Here is a 22098-nt window from a genome sequence, read left to right on the forward strand (position 1 = left end):
ACGCAGACAAGGTCCAAGTAGTCGAGGAGTTCGCGTCGCTCTTCTAGTTTTACGTTTTTCCCAAACGCAGCCCACTGAAAGTAACGATTTTGAATGGAAATCTTTCTTACTCATCGGTGTCAATATTTACTTTTACGTGTAAGATATTGGAACTGTGCTTCTTACGGTAAGTAATTAACAGTAACACTGTTAATTTAACGTATTTGGTTGCTAATAATTTGACCGACTAATTGGATCCGTTCGTTTACCATCTCTCTAACCAGGTTCTCTTACTATCAAATCTTTAATTTGCTTTTACGATCAAATGTAATATCAATGTTATCTGTTTCGATGCTTTGGAGCAGCGCGAGATTTTAGGTCAATTTTTAATGATATCTTCAACTTGAAAATTTCGTCTTGCTATCTATCATACTTTTACAGAAACGTGTTAGAGACAAGATTGAAAACAATGTTTGATGTAACTCTTACATGTTATATTACACGTGCAAAGTATTACAGGCCTTGAATAAAGGATAATAATTTTTTATACGTTGCTCATTTCTCCTCTGTGCGGAACGTTACAACCTTGAATGAAAAGTCGCAACTGACTTTTTCTCGAGCAAAAAGTCCTGACTGAATATAAAAGTATTTACATTTTGTAAATGATTCGATTAAAATAAACATGTATATAAAAGAACAGGCAAACTCGCTCATCAACCCTTCTGGTGTCTATATTTTTATTTTTCCAAGGTTTCGCCAAGTAATTTCTATCTTCCCGGAGCCTCACTCTTGACCGGTATTTAGGAAGGTCACGACCTCAGGGTAGGTTTGTCGCGAGACAAATATTCACGCATGCGCGACCTGTGGGCGAAAGTATTTAAAGAGGTGGACGCGCCTTCGGGAAGGCCACTCTTCCCCGAACTGTCACGAATCGCGCAAGTCCCCCACTTTCCTCCCCTTCCGAGGCGAACGAGCACGCGTTCCCAACGAGAGCGGGAAAATCGGCTCTTTTAGTCTATTTTCTCCCCCTTTTTGTAATCGTCCCTTTAACGCTATCATAGTCTCTCCCCTCCTTTAGAATCGTTTGTCCTCCATACTTTCCCTCTCCAAGAATCGTCAGTGTGCCATCGATTCGTTTAATAGACCCGCTGGTCTGTCTTCGCAGGTTCAATTTGGTATCGGCGAACGTGACAGGAAGGAAGAGATCACCGCCATTGGCCAGACGAATTTTTCTTCGAGGCAAACATCAACGTCTCGAGTTTCGAGTCATGAAAATATAATTCCATCGGAAGCAAATTGATCGTGAACATATTCGATTCTTCGATCTGACTTGGTCGTCTCCGTTTCAACTATCTTCGAGTGTGATCGATCGTAAGAAACGAGCTATCAACGAAATTCGACGAATTTCTATCTTTAATATGAAACGCGTGATGTTCGTTTGACTGTTGGAAGGATCGGTTATCGAAATACGAGATATCGAGATACCGAAGATATTCTCCGAAGGACAGGTTGTAATTCAGTTTCTCTAATGGATTAACTCGACAAATATACAGTATATATAATCAACCGGACTCTTGGATATCCAGGGATTCATCGTCGAGGGTCGAAACGCAAACATGGAAGAGGTGGATGTTCAGCAAGAGTCGAGGGATCAAGTGGGCAACTTGATGTTTTCTCCACCACCGATGAAAAAATCCGACACGAGGGAAAGCATCTCCTCTGTAGACAGCGACGTGAGCCTTTCATTCGATCGAAGAGGCTCCAAAGGAGAAGAGGCCGACTTATCAGACAGTGGAAGTTCTGACAATGAGAAAAAAGTGAACGATGCGATGGAGCAACAGAAGAATTGCGATCCAGATTCGGGAGCAGATTCTTTGGAAGAAAATGTCGTTGGAGATCCAAAGGATCAGAAACAGCCAACATCGACCGAAGTAAGTACAACCACTCAAGACGATTTTGTTCCACCAAGCGACGAATTGGCCGAGAAGATATGCGCGCAAGTGGAATTTTACTTCTCGGACGAAAACATCGTGAAGGATGCTTTTCTCCTGAAACACGTGAAAAGGAACAAGGAAGGATACGTATCTCTGAAGCTTATCTCGAGTTTCAAACGAGTAAAACATCTAAGCAGAGATTGGCGGGTCGTTGGAGCTGCTTTGGCAAAATCAAAGAAACTTCAAGTAAATCCACAGGGTACCAAGCTACGAAGAGTCGATCCTTTGCCACCTTTCGATCAAACCACCCCATCGAGGACGATATTAGCCGCGAGACTCCCGGTAGAGAAGTTGTCGGTCGAATCTGTGGCTGAAATCTTCAGGCCGTGTGGAGAGATCGCTCTCATTAGAGTACTTCGACCTGGGCATCCAGCACCAGCTGAGGTAACATCTTTTTTTATCTTTCGCGCTCCTAATTGTTGGTACGTTGATTTAAAGAGTGGGAGAGAAGAAAATATGATTGAGATAGAAACTTATAAAATTCGTTTTTTTGAAAAGACAATCTTTGATAATCGTAATTAATAGGAGCAATCGCTTAATAATCTATCAATTATCAGGTGCGACAAGCAATCGCCAAAAGGCCAGAATTGGCATCGAGCGAGGAGTGCGCCATGGTCGAGTTCACGGATTCAGCGTCCGCTCGTACCGCCTTACAAATGACCTTGGGCGATGCCAAGGTGTTTGAGCTGCAACAATCCAGCGACAAGAAGAGGAAACAACAACCAGCAAAGAAAAGTGCCCTGACAAGATTGACCAAAGAGGAAGCTTACAACTCCTCGAGTTGCGCCAGCGGATCCGAGACAGAAGATGGAAGAGCCAGACATAAGAAACCCATTCATGGTTACCCAATGTATCACGCTTATCCGGGCCATCCGTTCCAAGGTTTGAAAATTACTTATTTGCTATGCTGTTTCTTGCGATGTGGAAGTTTTCGAGGCTCTCATAATTTGAATTCTTATACCTAATACACATTACTCATATCTTACGATATTCTAAGGAGAGGAAGATAACTTTATAGATATATCCTTTTTGTTCTTAAAGCATTACACAATTACGAAGGAAAAATATTAATTGTATCCAAATTTATTAATAAGAAACTGATCACGAACAGTTACTTAGTTTTAAGCACAGAAAATGATTCATCAAATTCCTGCATCAGCTATCTGCATCATTAGCAAAATGTTTCAGTGCATTCCTTCAAATTTCTTCCATATAAAAAATATATTATTTGAAGTATCGTGTTAACTGTATACAGTGCAGTAATTCATTCATTACTTTTCGCTTATTAACAGAAGTCAATGTAAAATAAATCAAACCCTTATCGTTATATTTCTGAGCTAAGTAACTCGAATCCTACATATCTTAACACTTTGCTGCAAGTCAGGTAAGTGTTAAGCAAAAGTAAAATATTTTAATATTTGATGAACGAATTTACAGTCCTGCTGTCCTATCGCTTATCGATTATTATTTGAGATTGTCTATATTTTGCATAATTTTTTTAATATCATATATATTCGGTCGTCAAACAGTTTCACTGCTTAAGGGTTAAAAAAAATTATTCTCTTCCCCTGTATCTTCTAAAACTCACCCTATAACGCTATTGTTGCAGGACCCCCATCACCGGATGCATGGTTATCTCGTCGGTTGTCCGCTTGTTCTGTCTCTGGTTCAGAGAACGGATTCATTCTGCGTCGCTTGTCTTCCTGTTCCGGTTCAGGCTCCGGTTCCGAAACCGGAAGTTTCGGCAGACGTTACTCCGCTTGCTCTTCCGGTTCTGAGACCGGTTACTGTCACCCAGTTTTCCCGCCGAGTTACTATTATCAAGAGAATCGGCGTTTCTCTTGTTGTTCGAGTTCCGGCTCCGAGTGCAGTGGTGTTTGTTATCATTCTAGTCGCCGCGGGTCCGCGGATTACGGGCCATTTTTGAGAAGGTTGTCCGCCTGCAGCCGAGATTCAGCCTTTGACGCAGGTTCCAGGAGGCTGTCTCTATGCTCTTCCGGTTCTGAGCAGGGTAGCTATTGTCGGCCCAGAAGCAACAGTGGTATTGCGTTGACACATCTTCCAGAGAATGTGACGAGAATGCCGTCTGGACCAGATGGAACGCGTGGATTTGGCCGACCACCCAAAATGAACGCCATGCCACCGCCAATGGAACCCACCTGTTAGACGTCAATTACTCTCGAGAATTTCTATCGTAGATAGACCGTTACATATATTCGTTGTTTCTTGCTCTTTTTTTGAATGACCAGCTCTGTGTTTTTCAATAGATTAAACAAGAGATATATTTACATACACGTATATGTTTTTTAACGACTTTTATACAAGAGATCTCTGGAGTACAATCAGTCGTTTACTTGAAATTAAGTAAAGTAATTGATGATGTACAAATACGTTGGTTAATGTACAAGTGTATTTACCATGGTTTAATGTATTTTGTTAGTTGTATATATATTACTGGATGACGTTATTTGCATTTATAGACGGATTGCATATTTTTCATATATGTATTGTTTTTGATATAGCATTAGAGAGTTTTAACAAAAATTGTCATTTAAAGCGATCTACATCTTATATATGTATGACAGATTTAATGCCCTCTTTGAAATTCATAATTCCATTCCATCTTACGAAATGATTTCAAACTCTTATAAAGGCTGCCTATAACCGCCGAAAATGAGTATGTTTAAAGATATTTATGTGAACTCTATTTGTCTGGATTACATATTATATTATTGATAAGAGGTCTGTGTCTAGAAAATATGTAAATAATAGTATTACAACAATAATGTTATTTGTGATAAGCGTCGATTTTACTGTAAGGGTACGTGAAAGTTGTATGAAGCCTTACATAAAAATGTTCGATCTGAGGTTCTGTGATATTGACGAATAATGTACAGACTTCGAACCCGCGAGTAAGTAGAATATACCTGTGTTAGACAGACGCGTTCTTATACTGTTCGTGATACTCAATCAGCAATGCATCTGAATCTGATTATTTAAGAGTATTATAAGAATATTCATGATAAATGTTAATTATGTAAACATTCTAGAACAAATATATTGGTACAACAATTTTTCAGTTGTACCAGTTTTGTATCAGATTTCGATCACTCTATATCGTACTCATATTGAATCTATAAATAAATTAATAATTATTTTATTTGTTCTTAATTTTAGACATTCTTATATATTTAAAAAATGATTTAAAACGTTATTTTTTCAAATATTAGTTTGGAACCAAATTTTGGTAAGTATCGTGCATATAACATCATATATATGTATATACAATATCATATAAATACAAATTAGTAACGGAATAATTAAAACTTTTTACAATAAAACGAGGATCTTTCTATATAATTATTCTTAATTTATATTGGATTTTAAAAAATTGAATAATTTAACTATTTTCAAATATATATATACTACAAGTATACGCATATTGTATATTTTAATTTATATTGTTTTAAATCATATATTTTCGAATAATTTGATTTGTTATGTGCAAAATATTAATTTTTTTTAAATTAGACATATATATATATATGCATACATGTATAGCTAAGTTCACGCCGTTCACTTTTTTTGCTTATATACATTTATGTTAATTATTGTATACAAATCACATGAGAAACACGTATGCGTTCAAATGTGTATCTAAAATAGAGATTACACATAACACAGGGATTGTAAATGAGATGACATCGCCGTTTAGATAAGTAGTGCGAATAATGAGTTTTCATACTTGTAGGCTTTAGGCTACGTGGATGTCAAAAAACTTCACTTTGCTTCGTTACATGAGAAATGAGAAACCTAGTATGTACGCTTCGTGTAAAATGGTGAGGTTAGAACGTGTTTACTTGTCAGATTCTTCGAGGCAAAGAATGAAACCAAAAGACGACTTAAACATAACAGGAATGTGAACGTAAAAAAGGAACAATCCTAAGGCTAAATCATGTTTTTTCCTATTGGATGGCCACGGGTTCTAAATACTACAGAACCAGAGAAAATAACTGCGGTTGTTTGCAATAGGGATAAAATACTTTTTGCTGTCTTAACGACGGATACTCTTACCATCTGGTATTGTAAGGCATGTATTATAAATGTAATATTGTAATTTTATTATAAATGTCCTAAAAGATAAAATCATAGTCCTCTATAATGCATAATATCGAATATGAAAAGCATCTTTCTTTATTTATGAATTGTATTTGTAATAAATAATATTTCCACTTAGCAATTTTATTTCATTTATATTGAAATATTTTGATATAATTATTGTATAATAGTTTATGTTTATTATAATTTCACCTGTACATATGTTTGTTATTTATATTTCTCATTTATTATGTATGTTCATTGACAAGTTCTTCTTAAATAATGTTGTAAAAGACATGTATTACTTTAGTACAACTGTATAATTTATTATAAAATATTAATTTTTCATATAGCCATGTGTGCCCATTGTGTTCATCAGACGAACTACAGATTCTTTAAAGAAACACGGTGACAATATTCTGGTACAATGGAGGCCAGACTCCAGTATGATGGTTATTGCGGTATGAAAAATTGTGTAACAAATTAAATTATATCGCAAGGAAGGATCTTATATTGTTAATTTGTTTTTAGACATCAGACAGTTATCTTTTATTTTATCGTTTGCAAGATACCAGTCCAGAGGGAAGGGGTCTCTACGAACAAAGAGACTCTCCAGTTACGAGCTTAAAAAGGGATAGTGCTGAACTTTTTATTAAAGAAGTTATCCCTTCCTTAGTTTTGACATTTGTAAGTAAATATACAAATATATTTTTCATTCGTAGATTAAATAATTTATAAGAAAAACTTTTTTTTATTTAGGAAAAATCAGCTTGGATAGATGGTGGAATCAGTTCTTTAGTTTGCATACGTGATGAGCTTATGGTAGCTACAAAAACAAGTCATGTAATACGTCATAAGTGGGATGGTACAGTAAATCGAGATTATTCTCTTGACCTAAGAAGAATACCATTTAGTGTAGATCAACAAATATCTACTGTAGCTATACCGCTTACTGAAAACAATGTGTTTGTCACCGATATTGAATATTCTCCTTTAGTTGGTGGATTTGCAGTTGTATTAAACACTGGCAAAGCAGCATTTCTCACAGCACAGTCATTAAAATTTGATCCTAATGTATGTCAATTATTGTTGATATATGTAGGTAAATAATTTACAATAGTATTATTTTTTTAGCAAGTACAAGGAATTTGGGCTAGGGATGTTGACGATGCTACCTGTGCAGCTGTAAATCATAAATATCGTCTTATTGCAATTGGAAGACAAAAGTATGCTCTCTTTACAAATTTTTGTCTTTTAAAATCAATTTGTGTAATTTATAATGTATATTTTATTAGTTCTGAGGGTGTAGTGTACTATGTTGATGAAACCACAGGAAGTTTAGAAATGTCACATACATTAAGTCTATCCTCAAAAGATTATCCAGGAAGACCAGGCCGTGTAAGATGTTTAAGGTGGACTCCTGATAGTTGTGCCATTGCACTAGCTTGGGAAGGTGGCGGCCTAGCAATATGGAGTACATTTGGAGCTCTGCTACTTTGTAGTTTAAAATGGGATTATGGTTTAAGAGTAGACTTAACACATGATAATCCTTTACATATCCACACAATGGTTAGTGAATTAACTACTATATATATATGATTTTATAATATTAGTTCTTGGTATTATTTAAATACATTTTATTTAGTTTGATTTTATATATATATATATATATTAGGAATGGTCTGCCGAAGGCTATCAGCTTTGGATGTTAAGAGAGTCTCCAACTCCTTCTTTGGTTGAAGAAAATGGAATTGAGGAAGCTAATTTAAAATGTTCTTTAATACAGTTAGATTTTGTAAAAAGTCCTCTAACTATTAATCCTTGTATGGTACATATTCAAAACACGTATTTCCATAATTTCTATCTTTTATTAGTAACATTGATGAATAACAATGAATTTTTATATAGGGTCATCATGGACATTTATATTTACAAGGCGAAGATAGATTATATTTAAATCTTGGTGGTGGAGTTTCCACAAATATTTCAACTTTTCATATTGGTAGTGAAATTCCTAATGATTCCATAACACAGACACTTGCAGGTTGTAAGCAATGGCTAGTTGTTCCTATTCCTATTGCATACAGTGGTGCCAATTGGCCAATAAGGGTATTTAGTTCCACATGTTATGTGTAGATTGTCAAAATTTTTATACAGTGACACACTATGTATATATTATTAAATGTATATTTTTTGTAGTATACTGCTATTGATAATGAAGGTATGAGTATAGCTGTAGCTGGACGCACAGGGCTAGCTCATTATTCTTTACCTTCACGTAAATGGAAACTTTTTGGTAATGAAACACAAGAGCGAGATTTTATTGTAACAGGAGGGTTATTATGGCATCGAGGTTTCTTGATAGCCAGTAGTTATTCAATATTAGATGATAAAGACGAAGTTAGAATATATCCACGTGATACACGTTTGGATAATAATTACGTTAGAACTGTTAGAATGCCATCACAGGTATTACTGCTCAATACATTAAAAGACAGGCTCTTAACGTTTTGTGCTAATGCACAAATTAGCATTTATGACATGGTAATAGAAAGCAATAGTGGTAAGTAAGAATAAACGAGGGAAAATAACATTATGAATTACAGGTAAGGAAATTGTTTTAAAACGTTATTGTTTTAGATGCAGGAAGTATAGAATTAACGAGATTGCAAACTGTAGATATCAGTGGACTTTGTGTTCATCCTGCTTGTGTTGTAAGTGCCACTTTAACCACTATACGTGCAGAAACTGCTGGCAGTCATCCACATCCTGAAAGTCTTCTGTTGAACGTATCTGGGCGTCTTCTTATGGTTCAACGGGAACACTGTACTGATACTCCAGAAGTTGTATGTAAATAATATTTCTGTACTTAATATAAAGGATTTTTTTCTAATTTTATTATATTTTACAGCTATTTACGTGTAGTGCTCCAACAGTATTAGCTTCTTATGTAGAAAATGTTTGGGTACCATGGAGATCAAGAAGAGATAAACCTCATTTAACAGAAGCTCTATGGTTATTTTGCGGTGCTCATGGCATGCGTGTTTGGCTTCCATTATTCCCAAGAAATCATCAAGAAAAAACGCATACTTTTATGAGCAAGAGAATAATGTTACCTTTCCATTTACGTATTTATCCATTGGCTATATTATTTGAGGATGCCATTTTATTGGGTGCGGAAAACGACACAGTACTTTTTACTTCGGATACTAACTCCCCATTTTCGTTGCCATTCAGTCTATTAGAACTTACAGTAAGTATAATATCATTGGAATGCTTCCTTCTAGTTAAAAATTGTTGTCATTTTAATTGTAGAGTCAAGTCTATCTCCATCAAATATTGCGACAACTTATTCACCGCAATTTAGGATATCATGCTTGGGAAATTGCTCGTTCGTGCTCTGGACTGCCATACTTTCCACATTCATTAGAGCTTTTACTTCATGAGGTACTGGAAGAAGAAGCAACTAGTAAAGAACCAATTCCAGATGCTCAACTGCCTTCTGTGGTGGAATTCATCCGTGAATTTCCAGGAGTATGGGCTAGAGCAGTTGTACAATGCGCTAGAAAGACTGAAATAGCACTATGGCCTTATTTATTTTCTGTTGCTGGGCCACCTAAGAAATTATTGCAAGATTGTTTACAACGTCAACAGCTTGATACTGCTGCTAGCTATTTAATAATTTTACAAAACCTAGAACCTTCAATCGTTAGTCGGCAACATGCTACTTTATTATTGGACGCTGCTCTGGAACAAGGAAGATGGGAGCTGTCAAAAGATCTTGTTCGCTTCCTTAGAGCGATTGGTAACATAAAAAATTTGTTGTGCTTATACCGCTTTTATTATTTTTATATGTTTGTTTTTCTTTTTATAAGATCCAAACGACGTGGAATCACCAAGAACATCTTGGGGCGGAACATCAAAATTAGGCGGACCTCCTCAAACTCCGCCACTCTCACCTCATGAAGATGACTTATCTTTAGTATTAGGAACTATGCAAGTTTCAAGAAGTCGAAGTTACAGTACTACTATAACGCCTAAAGTACAATCTGATTCAGTAGCCAAAGATATAGCTCCTTCTTCAATGCTTGAAAAGACTAGAAACGTCGTTATGAGACGAAAAAAGTCTGTACCTACAAGCACTCCTAAAACTGAAAAGGCTGATAGCAAGTATGTTTTAATTATTGAAATTAAATTCTAAAATAGATTTTGATCAAAGCTGTTAAAATATGCACAATATGTACTAAAATAAAGTGTTTATTACTTTTTAGAGAAGGTTCAGCCGAAGAATTTTTCATTGACGTAATCCTACAACGTCATGCCCGTCGATTACTTTCAGCAAAGCGGCTCGCAGATTTAGGCAGATTTGCTGCACGATTAGATTTTCATTTAGTTACATGGTTTGCCAGAGAACGCGATAGAGCAGCGAAAATAGATGATTACGTTGTAACGTTAAAAGCAGTGCATGAAGATTTTTCATTTGCTTATCCCGTGCTATCTCTTCCAACTTTACAAAAGTTTCGAAGATCTAGCCTTACCTCTCTACGTTCTATAAGATCGGTCAGTCTAGAAAGTCCAGAAGATGAACAACCGTTAAATTCTAGTTTTGTTGTTGATTTGCCTGATAGTGGTTATACTAGTTTACCAAGTGGAAGACCACCTTATACTACATTAATATCTCCTGTTGCAAGTTTAGAAACACAATTTCCTGCCACTGAAACTAAGTTAACAGCTAACATGTTACATGGTATTTGCATCATCTTATTACATAAATTTAATCAAAATTTAAAATCATTATTTTAAATTAAGTAAAAATAAATTTTGTTTCCGTTTTATAGATGCTAATAGCGTTCTTAGTGATAGCAGTACTATTTGGAGAGATGATACTGAATCAATTGTTGGAACTGGAGTAGGAACAGTATGTTGGGTTTCAGCAGATCCGGTAGAACAAACGGAAGTTCATAACGCTTCACTTTGTGCACCTATAAGTCGTGCAGAAGTGCAACTTAGATATCTTTTACAATTATTTTTGGAAGGTGGTTGCTTAGGATGGGCTGCAGTATTAGCAACTGTTTTACGTGATGCACCTGCTATGGCTAGAACTATCAGAGCAGCACATGCTCCTATGCAAACATTTGATTCTGTAATTAATTTAAGAGATGGTCTTCTTACATTAACGAAATGGTCTCATTCTGAATGGTATGTATTATATCAACAACATGTGTGTTTAAAACAAAAGTAGTTTAAAAAATTATAGAAAAAATTAAATTTGCATTTCAGTTTAGGATATAAACCTTTCATGTCCGGTATCCAAGGTCAGATTTCTTTGCTAAACAGACTAATTGTAACAAAACAACAACAAGAACAAGAGCAAATACCAGAGAGTCCTTCTCCTAGTCCAGCTCCATCAGCAAGTAGTAATCAACGAGGAACTTTATCTCGATCTCGCCATTCATCTATTAGTCATACTTCAGCAACTGCTCCGTTAGATGAAGACCGATCACATGAATTATCGCTAAAAGTGGAAGATGTAAATTTTCGAGGTAGTTATAGTAATCTCAATAATATGGAAAATGCTACTTCACAATCTACATGTGTGATCTCCTAGAGCAAAGGTGTCTTCTTTAAAACTCAAATGTATTGTGTTACACATATATTCTAGTATTGGTAAGTAGATACAAAGATTTTCCAGAATTTTTCAGCTTTCTATGGAATGTGGTTAAATATGATAAGAATTTGAAATAAGAATTTGTCAGATTACTTTTTTGTACTAAGATTTTTCTTAAAATAATGTATAATATAAATACAATGAGCATTAAACCCCAAAATTTAACCAGTAAATTATACGTGCATTATACAAAAAAAGAACTTTAACAACTTTCGTCGTAATTAATTAACTATTGTATGATAATTATGTATACAATATCTCCGAAAATTTTAATATGTAAGAAAAGAAGTTACAGAGTTAATATTTGTCATTTTGTAAACATTTTTATGTCTGTAAATATGTTACTAATATCATCGAAAAAAGTACTGTTGAAATATTTTTAGGGCTATTCTAGTAACATTTAATAAGAAACAATAGAGTTCGGAGATACAGCAAAATATGACTGATACTATTTCTTCCTTTCTTCGTAGACAATATACAGAAATAATAAATATTTATATGAATGTAATTGATGTTAGTAGATTGTAGATTTAGATATGAGACAAACGAAAATAATGGACTCTAATATTTTATACATTGGAACATTACACTGACTGAATTGTGACTATATCGTGAAAAAATAATTTGCACTAATTCAATCTATTTCAATATAAGTTACCAATATAAATTACATACTTAGTTATAAAGTTATAAAATCTAATACTGACAAAATATAATTTTATTTGAGCGATAGTTGATAAAATAACATGGCCGTCCTATGATCTAAATTTCTTTCATACAGGTAGAAAATTGAATTTTGTGTGATGAAATTAACTATGTAACTATGTAAATTTAATGTCAATAACTGCATGATAGATATTGCTATAGATATTGATTTTTTATTAAGAGCTAATATGTTGGATGATAGAAGATAAAATGATCATTATTTAAAGAGTTGTAATCGTATAACATAAATTTTTTAGTTTATAATAATAGTTAATGACAAATATTTCTGTTTAAAAAAATTATAGGTTATATAATTTTACTAGTAATATGTCAAAATTATTTGTATGCTTAAAGGGAACACTAATACTCGTAAAATAGATTTTATAAGAATGAGATAGACGCATTTATGTTGTATAAACAATTTTTGAAACTATAATTTGTAATATTTTATTTGGAAGTAGAAGTTTTAATAGTATAGATTAAAAATATAAAAGTAATACCATTAAAAGCTATAACTAAATGTCTTGCTAAACAGTGGAAGCAAACTAATATGCAAGGTTACTTTATGTTTTACTTATGATGAAAAGAGACTCAATGTTTTATTTATACTACATATGGCTAATATTTACTAAAATTATTAATTTTTTAATCTTATTTATATTTGCTAAGTTTTATTTTTGAATCTGGAAAATATTAATTTTATGTATTAGTTTCGAAATTTTAGCGTCGAGGAGAATAGGTTACTATACACAGTCAAAAACAATAATCAAAATTATTTATAAGTATTTATAAATTTAATTAATATGGGGAAATGGTCAATTGATAAAGAAAACTTATATTTAAACTCGAATACAATAGTTCCCTTGTTTCACAGTTTCTACATGTAATACAAATATATTTAATACTGCTTTTTTTATATATAGAAGTAAATACATTAAGTTAATAACCAAAATGTGCGATTCTCTTTTAATTAGACACTAGTCACTAATAAATCTCAATTTCTATGGATTTAGCAATGAATATTCGATTTTACCTTATATTAAAAAATTATTTTACATAATTTGTAGAAAGAAAAACTGTGAAACATTAATACATAGTAAGTTATTTATATACATAATATATAAATAAACAAATATATATATACATATTGTAACATAGATATTCAGAAATATATATTTTCCCATAAGTCATGTGGTTTCTTTTTAGCTTACCAATATAAGAATTAATTTTTATATGTATTTCAAAATGATAAAATGTTAATATAAAATACAAGTAACACGTACAATATACATATGTATATGATGCTTTATAATATATAAACTATGTAAATATATAATATATAATTTTCAAGAATTGTAGGACGAATATAATCGTATTGTACGAAAACATTATATTATTTACAATTATATATTTTAGAAACAAAGGAAGTGATTTTAAACACGAAATAAATAATCGAACATTTTATTTTCAAATTATACATTGTGATAGTAATGTCTATAATTAACTAAACATAGTAGTACACTTTAACATATATTTTTAATATTTAGATATTTGTAATTATATAGCGAGTAATATTTTAAAAAATCTAAATTAGAATTCAATGGTAATATATAAAGATAATCAATAAGATATACTTATAAATAATACGTAAAAAAATATCAGAAACTTCTATAAAAATGTGAATCCAAATACATACAATATTTTTATGTTTTACATCAGTTTAAAGGTATCTATAATATTTCAAATTCATTTGAGCTTTAATAATACATTGTTCATATTAATTCAGTATATTAATTTCCTTATAAATTGACTATTTGGAGTGTAGTTATGTAACTATTAGTAGTCTTTTAGATATAAAAAAAATATTAGTTTCATAGAGTTGATATGGCACCGAATTCATTTTGTTAATAAATGGCTCCGTATAAATAAAATGTTCATAATTTATTGAATTGTCCATTTGGACACAATCTTGTAAAATCGTCCAAAAGGTCGCATATCCTAAATAAATACTGATCTTGATATTTCCTGCGTTCAACTGAGATATCGCAGTAATTTAAATGTAATAATTGTACGAGTACCCCATTTCTTAGCTCTTTAGGATTAAGGAAGATTAGTGAAAACTCGGAACTTCACTGCGTCTTTAGTGTCTTGGAAGGGGAAAACGAGTAACACTTGCAAACGAAAAATCATGTTACAAGCATCCGTTTCGAAAATACACGGTTTGTGATGGGACTTCCTCAAACATTATTCGACGTTACTGTTGCGTTGAAGACATATAATTTGGATTATAAGGTGCTTGTTTTTCATAAATAACTTCAGAATAAATCGGTGGTTGTGATATTCCTAGAAAGAGGCAATTTAAATTTTATAACAGTAAAAGAATAGGTAAATTTATATATTCTTGTAAAACACAGTACTAATTAATATTTAATACTGAATAAAATAAATATTAAAAAGTTCATCTTTAGTTTTCGTAAATTGTATCTAAAATAAGTTAATTAAAATTTTTATGCAAAAATATATATATAGATACTATCTCTACTTTTTTTAATTTATTTAAAATTATTTTATTTAATAATCACCTGCTGAACTCGTAGGATACGCAGTGTTTATATAGTGTGGAGTTGGTTGTGGAATACTCGTGGGTGATTGAATTACATGTACCATACTAGGTACGTGTACTTCTGGAACAAAATTCCCGTAAAGTAAATTCAATTCTGGAGAATATTTTATTTATAGAGACAGTAGACGAATATTTGAATATATATTCAACAAATATGTGTCAATTTTTGTTTCTACTTTATCACTTGTGTCGTATGTGAAATGCTTAAATAAATTGTTTAAAGAAACATATATTTTGAAAAACTTTTATTATCTACAAGTCTTTATTTAATTTTTTTATGAACAATTATACTTTTCGCGATTGATATAAGAAAATCATACTGCAATTTTCATATTCATCGTATAAAAGTAAAATTATATATTATTCCGTAGTAAAAGATATTTCATTTTTCGAATTTTCTACAAATTATGTATTCCAAACCAACAACGAAGCTTCGAAAACGATTTCAGAAAAGATGACGAGAGAAAAATATTCCAAGTAATTGAAGTATTATTAATAATACTGTTTATCTTATCTTGCATTAATATTTTTTTAAAGCTTATCTCTCAACATGTTTTATGGAAACCGATTTAAAAATAAATTAATATTTACATTTTATTTTTATATTAACGGTAATCGTTAGGCAATTTAGGTGACCTATATTTTACAATACATACCTTAGTAACATGGTTGTTTTGAAATATTATACTTTAACATTCTTAATGTGACAGTGGGAAGAAAATGTTTGCTCACATTGAAAGATCACAAAGATATTTATTATATAATGTTACAATAAAAAGCACGTATCTATATGTTAGTTATATATCATAAGTTTACATTTTTCTACAAAATTCAATAGCTTTCTGTCATTAGTCATTGAAGTACATATAAACAAAAAATGGGTCACAAGTATTATCACAATACTTTGTGTATGTCAGTATAAAATCGCGTATAAAAATATATATTATGTATTAAGAATGGAAGTCAACTGTTTCGCTGTGTAATCTGGCAAAAGTAAAATCTTGCAATTTGCAAATATATGGATAAACTTTATACTTCCATAACGGTTTCAATACGGTATTTAACAAGTAAATATGTACTATATTTCAGTGCATATATCTATAAGATCGAATTTTTAAAATAAATATAAAATATAATAAACATCGTTATACGTGTATTAGTTTTCATTAAATAAACACGACTCGCGCCTGTTTATTTAATTTTACAAACGCCTTATATTATTGGTATATTTGTTACATAACATGGATATAAAAAAAGCAAAAAAATATCACATCTTTTGTATAAAAAAAAAAGCTAATCATGGAATGTTTGATCACCTTTTGATTACCTAAAAATTCAAGGTCGTAGAATTTTTTTGGCATGCAAAGAGTTCAAGGCAAACGCGTGAAAGTCTTACCAACATAATTGTTATTCATAACGTTGAATAAGTATATGTAGTTGTTATACTTGACAATATAGTGATATTAAGCGCATTATATTGTCAAGTAATAAATAATTTTCTGACATTGTTTCTAACAATGTAAGCTGAACACTGTGATTTGTCATTAGGATATTTCTAGAATCGTTTCTTCAACAAAACCGTATCATATCGCAATTAAAGTACTGTTCCTGAAGTACTTAGCGTTACATAGTTTTCAAAATCGCATCCACGTATACGTTAAAAAATGTTATAAGCACATAAGTTCAATGCGTTAAGAATATACAAATAGAAAGCGAAGTCAAAATATTTAAAAAACATGTGTAGTTCGATATATACTTATAGGAAATATTATATGTAATGTCAGGAGATTGGAAGATGTGATGAAATGGATTCAGATCATAGGTGGCCCTAAAAATAATTACAGGACGAAATTAGCTATTACTTTCCCTGCAAATCTATTTTATAAGTAAATAAACTGTCTTTCTTTTTTAATATTCGTTTTGACTGTCTCTACAAATAAGTATTTAATACGAATTAAAAATTAGGTAATAGATTAGTTATTTAATTAAATAATATTATTTATATGTACATGTTTAAGAAGCAATATAAAAAAGAAATAAATTAATAATAAATTAATATTTTCATGAGATATGATATATTATAAAAATTGAGTATATAAAATAATATAAAAAGTGGTCTATATATTACATATATGGTAATAGTAATATTTTCAACTACTTTAATTAAATATCTGTTTAGTTGCAAATGCTTAGACCAATTTTTATATCATAAAAAGAAGAATAGTAAAAAGGAAAAATAACAAAAATTAAATTGACGATTGTTATGAAAATTTTTGTCTAATGATATAGAATAATATTTTTAAAACGCGAATATTATACAAAAAGATTCTTACTTCCATAAACTGTTCCTCGATGACGTCTGCGATACCATGGGCAGCAACTACAGCATAGGCATGATATGCAGAATACTATTATTGTAAACAGAATGGCTATTATGGTAACCGTTATCAGCATTATCCTATAAAGAATTCATGAAACAAAATCAAGCAAAGTTAAATCATTTTATGTATATAATGTATTGTAATGGACACTTTAAATTATTACATTATTATTTAATTTTAATATTATTTCAACCGTTTAAGTAACAATTTATTTAATACATATATTAACACACTAATAGATGCGTTACAGAGGCACTATTTTATAGAAAACATGCGCATTTTTTAATATAAATATTATCACGTATAGATATTGTTATGAACTAACGTATATGAATTAAGTCAAATTAATAAAATGCAAAGACATTTGCACTTGATTTGATAAACCTGTAATAATAAATTATTTAAATGCAGAAGTGTGGAAGAAGCTAATAGATACTGGTTGAAGGAAGAACATAGTGTTATAATAAAGAGTTTAGAACATTGGGTGGATAAATGCAGAGTAATGGAGGGCAGAAGCGTGAGACTAGAAAAAATAGTGGAGGGACCGAGTTACAAAGAAATAATAGAATGATTAGGATATCTAGAAGATAAGAAGGGGGAGACACGAGGGGACAGGAATGAGGGATCCAAAGATAGGTAATAGTAATAATAGTAATAGAAAGAGCAATATATTGTAATAGAATAGGTAGTTATAAACCTGAAGATATTTTTGATATTTTTGCTTTAGTAACAAATTTACTATAGTGGATTAAGTTTGAGTTAAGTCTGGGTGAAGTTCATATACCGATATGATTATATTGTATATATATATGCGTTTGTCTGGAATGCGTTTATACGTCTCACGTTTTAATTTGTAAATATACAGAAAGATAAGAAATGAACTGAACTTAGCTATGCTAAAGCATACATGTATGCATATATGTATGTATTACATGCTATAGTAAGATGTGCTATAATGAACGAGTGCTACAATGAACAATTGTTATAACTAATATCAGACTGCTGTAGCATAGCATACAAAGATGTTACAACGAATGCGAAGAAATATCTGCTCGATGTAATTCGCTTCACCGACTTTTTCATCCCGCCTTCGTTACGATGGTAAAGACCATGATATTGACGATGCGAATCTGTTTAAACTTGCCTTTCTCTCGTTTAGTAATATCTATCGCATAGAAGATAACTGAACAGTATAAGCAATATTATAAACTAACGTGGTGTAAGATGAACGAGTATCGTATGTCATAGTCAACGGACGAGATCTGTTTTTGGAAAGATAACGTAGGTAAAGGAAAGCTGGTAAACATGATTGTCTCATCAATTTCTAATAAATAAATAAATTTCATATTATTTTTATCACTTATTTTTTAATTTATGTTATATTTTTCCGCTGTTTAAACTGTTGTACTAATGATAACTTTGCTCTTAACTGTGAGCCTGAGATGAATCACTCCTAAGTACATATTTTTCAATATATACTTCAACGAATATGATTGCAGAACCAATTCGTTCGTTTTAGCTTACCTCGCTGCTATTGAATAAATGATAAATTTTTTTTCAAGCGGCTATCATATCTATAAGTGGAAGTAAAAGTTGAATAGGTGGTCAGAATAATGTGTGCCGTCATCAATATCATTATTAAAATATCAGTTCAATTTCAAGTTATCAGAATGAACTATATTTCCTCTGCGCTTTACATTGTATGGTGTGTAACTCAACCAAATGGGATCATTTAAATATCTGTCTTATTTATATCTATTGTTGTGTGAGAAAACTCCTCAGACAACATAAACACAAGAATATCGTTTCGCATTTTTCCTTGCCTTTCATACACTCAATTTAACAAAATTAAAGTCAAGATATTTGTTGAAGTAATTGTTTTTCGACAAACAGATTAATCTTTTTATTATTTATTAATAATATTAATATATTTATTTTTAAATATATGGTTCCATTGAAAAAAACAATGATGACCTTGAAATTTCATTTAAAAATGTCACCATTACCATTACATATGTCCGACTAAACAGTATATTTTTGACTTCCCGAGTTTTTTCATACTATCATTAGTAACGGATATTTAGATGTGGCTATTTAAATGCAGCATTAATTAATTGGCGATTTTATGCACAAACAACACATAACAAAAGCATAAACAAAATTACAAAAAGACTACATAAACAAAAATATTAATGTAAATTATTTTACCATGACGATTGAAAACCAAATTCCATAGCATTACAGCAATAAATTTTTTCACTAGAAATATCATAGCAACAATAAGATTTTTCCATAGGATCAAGCAATCCTGGGCATGAATTGATTGCTCGTGATATGAAGTTTTTGTTCCCGAACGTGCACTCCATTCCTAAAACAATTAATTTCGTTTGGGGACATTAATAAATATACATACACACGTATATATATATATTTTATATACGTATATAATGTATGAATAAATAATAACTAAAATATTATCGAGTATGCTAGAATTTATACAAAAAAACGTAATTAAATGATATTGAAAAATTATGAGAAAATATTAATTATTATATTTTTTGTTGGAACGTTCTTTTTATGCTAAATATTGTTTAAGATAATTACATATATACCATTTTAAATACTCTACTGTATGCATTATTTACATACTCGACGCAGTTTTTAATATCATTATTTGTGTATTCTATGTTTAATTTTAGTTAAATAGAAAACATTCCTAATTCCTATAAATACTTTCATTTAATATATATATATATTGTTATTAATTCATCATATAATTAAAGAATTATACATCTATTCCTTATTTATAATCACAGAAATTATAAGTAACTACATGATAAAAATTTCAGTTGATTAAATTAATTATAGTCAATTTAATAACTTCATTTTATATATACATAAAATATGTAGATAAATGAAATAGCTGTCGTTGATAGCGTCAGCTTCCGGTCTTATATTTCAACGATTCAGATAAACCAAACTTTCAAATTAAAATGAGAAGATAAAGGATGATGTCGACTAAGTAAAAAATATGAAACTATAATTCGAGTGTATGCTTCATACAAATCGATGATCGTGATCGCTGTTATTATAAATTGTAAAATTATAAATTGATTTTCAAATTATTTATCGAATTAAAAGAAAATTGAAAGAAAAAAGATTGCTGCAATATTCTAGGAATAACCATTAGATTATTAAAATCATTAAAAAAGGCTATAAACTTATTTTTTATTAAGTTTGTCGATATATTACGTACTTATGCAATTCTTTCAAATTGTTTTAACAATACAATTTTACGTAATTTTAATACAAACCCACTTATTTTGATGATAAAATTAAAATATATACAAACAATGTTTATTAAGATGGCATTAATGAAAAGATAACTTACTAATGTTGATTTGTTAATAGCAATGTAAGCTATATTTTTAAACAATGATACTTCTTATTCTAAAATCGAAAGTAGTTAAAAAATGTTTACTTATAATAGATTACAGCCTAATCAATTTTTATGAACGTCCATCAGAGAATCTTAAGTTACCCACAAAATTCTAAATTTTTTATATTTTTATATGACTATTTTTTCCTCTTTGAATATCATTATAATAACAAACAGAGATGTTGAATGATATGGTTAATTATTCACAGAGGTAACTGCATATGTATTAATGTACGAATGTTGATCTTATATAAAACTATATAAAATAAGTAATTGAGAAATAACAAAATGTAATTAGGTTTGCTAATTATTTAATACTATATAATCGAAGAAAGAATTGAAATATTTGTCAAAATATATGAAGAAAAAACCATTTAAATAATAGTCATAAAAACGTAAAATGAACAATATTAATATTTTTATACAACATATAATACAGAAAAATTTTTCATTTCTTATAATATTTGATGCTTACAATCTATAGATGATACATAGATCTATACACTAATCTATGCTGTTACATATTAAATATAAATCTTTTAAAATCAATAATGTATTTCTTTCTCCGAAAACAGCTACGAAAGGTTGTAAGTATAAAAAATGTATTTGCTGACGATATCCATTATTATCTAATCTAGATTTCAGATGGATTACACCAAATTTGAGTGCAATACTCTGGATTTCTAATAGTTAATAATCATAATGAATCAGTTATTGTCGTACGTATCTAATTTTACCAGATTACTTTTATGTTGATACCATTCTGTTACTAGAAGAACAAATTCAGTATTCCGAAGTCCCACACTTACCATAAGATAACCCCGCGTTGATGCAAATAAGCAGCAATAAAGTAGTAACACGCGACATTTTAAGCAACTTGAATTTCAAATCACAGAATTATGGCTTCAACAAGATTAACCCTAAAAATAATACACTGAGATTGAGGTACCTGTTAACTATACAATTAATAAACAAACGTAATGTATAAACTCTTCTCCCTACTATGTAACGGAATGCTGCAAGTTGCAGACTGTTAAATATAGTGTCGAATGTTGGTATGACTCAAAAGATGTCAGCTTCATCCCTTGCGTCAGTCGAATATTGCCGAAGAAAGCCGACCATTTAATCACGCTTTAAGCGGTAACTTTGATTTGTTACTAGTCATAAAGTACTTGTTTGACTATTAAATTATATTAACATTATGTGTATAT

The 22098-nt window shown here is 30.8% G+C and overlaps 3 protein-coding genes across 6 annotated transcripts; 2 read left to right on the top strand and 1 right to left on the bottom strand.

The window, feature by feature from the left end:
* The first annotated feature begins 871 nt into the window (after positions 1 to 871).
* Positions 872 to 5058, top strand: LOC117235050 (la-related protein 6). 2 transcript variants are annotated; one of them, XM_033496712.1, is made up of 4 exons: positions 872 to 1487; positions 1566 to 2357; positions 2531 to 2855; positions 3583 to 5058. In XM_033496712.1, exons 2-4 carry the CDS (start codon positions 1596 to 1598, stop codon positions 4137 to 4139), a joined length of 1644 nt encoding a protein of 547 aa, XP_033352603.1. In that variant the 5' UTR covers positions 872 to 1487; positions 1566 to 1595; the 3' UTR covers positions 4140 to 5058. The 2 variants fall into 2 exon arrangements, with proteins under 2 accessions (XP_033352603.1, XP_033352604.1); XM_033496713.1 differs by having other exon boundaries at positions 872 to 2357.
* Positions 5059 to 5572: 514 nt separating this feature from the next.
* On the top strand, positions 5573 to 12583 carry LOC117235062 (guanine nucleotide exchange factor subunit Rich). 2 transcript variants are annotated; one of them, XM_033496734.1, is made up of 17 exons: positions 5573 to 5812; positions 5889 to 6063; positions 6425 to 6532; positions 6603 to 6758; positions 6831 to 7145; positions 7206 to 7297; positions 7367 to 7640; positions 7747 to 7899; positions 7980 to 8180; positions 8271 to 8634; positions 8712 to 8917; positions 8983 to 9324; positions 9387 to 9876; positions 9947 to 10241; positions 10343 to 10818; positions 10910 to 11270; positions 11352 to 12583. In XM_033496734.1, the coding sequence occupies exons 2-17, from the start codon at positions 5929 to 5931 to the stop codon at positions 11677 to 11679; spliced, it is 4296 nt and encodes a 1431-aa protein (XP_033352625.1). In that variant the 5' UTR covers positions 5573 to 5812; positions 5889 to 5928; the 3' UTR covers positions 11680 to 12583. The 2 variants fall into 2 exon arrangements, with proteins under 2 accessions (XP_033352625.1, XP_033352624.1); XM_033496733.1 differs by having other exon boundaries at positions 5573 to 6063.
* Positions 12584 to 13889: 1306 nt separating this feature from the next.
* LOC117235064 lies at positions 13890 to 22026 on the bottom strand. Of its 2 annotated transcripts, XM_033496738.1 has the most exons (6): positions 21878 to 22025; positions 21697 to 21807; positions 19657 to 19816; positions 17401 to 17525; positions 15027 to 15128; positions 13890 to 14787 (listed from the first exon to the last, which is right to left on the bottom strand). In XM_033496738.1, exons 2-6 carry the CDS (start codon positions 21752 to 21754, stop codon positions 14699 to 14701), a joined length of 534 nt encoding a protein of 177 aa, XP_033352629.1. In that variant the 5' UTR covers positions 21755 to 21807; positions 21878 to 22025; the 3' UTR covers positions 13890 to 14698. The 2 variants fall into 2 exon arrangements, with proteins under 2 accessions (XP_033352629.1, XP_033352630.1); XM_033496739.1 differs by having other exon boundaries at positions 15027 to 15125; positions 21697 to 22026.
* Positions 22027 to 22098: the final 72 nt, after the last annotated feature.

This window comes from Bombus vosnesenskii, unplaced genomic scaffold (genome assembly GCF_011952255.1).
Source record: "Bombus vosnesenskii isolate JDL3184/JDL3185 unplaced genomic scaffold, Bvos_JDL3184-5_v1.1 scf7180000013314, whole genome shotgun sequence".
NCBI lineage: Eukaryota > Metazoa > Arthropoda > Insecta > Hymenoptera > Apidae > Bombus > Bombus vosnesenskii.

Coding starts and splice junctions, on each gene's coding strand:
- LOC117235050 (XM_033496713.1), top strand. CDS start 1,596: ATGGAAGAGGTGGATGTTCAGCAAGAGTCGAGGGATCAAGTGGGCAAC. Junction 2,358..2,530: donor GGCATCCAGCACCAGCTGAG/GTAACATCTTTT, acceptor ATCAATTATCAG/GTGCGACAAGCAATCGCCAA. Junction 2,856..3,582: donor TCCGGGCCATCCGTTCCAAG/GTTTGAAAATTA, acceptor CTATTGTTGCAG/GACCCCCATCACCGGATGCA.
- LOC117235064 (XM_033496738.1), bottom strand. CDS start 21,754: ATGTCGCGTGTTACTACTTTATTGCTGCTTATTTGCATCAACGCGGGG. Junction 17,526..19,656: donor TTTGGTTTTCAATCGTCATG/GTAAAATAATTT, acceptor AATTCTTTATAG/GATAATGCTGATAACGGTTA. Junction 14,788..15,026: donor GTATCCTACGAGTTCAGCAG/GTGATTATTAAA, acceptor GCCTCTTTCTAG/GAATATCACAACCACCGATT.
- LOC117235062 (XM_033496733.1), top strand. CDS start 5,929: ATGTTTTTTCCTATTGGATGGCCACGGGTTCTAAATACTACAGAACCA. Junction 8,181..8,270: donor GTGCCAATTGGCCAATAAGG/GTATTTAGTTCC, acceptor TATTTTTTGTAG/TATACTGCTATTGATAATGA. Junction 10,819..10,909: donor AACAGCTAACATGTTACATG/GTATTTGCATCA, acceptor TCCGTTTTATAG/ATGCTAATAGCGTTCTTAGT.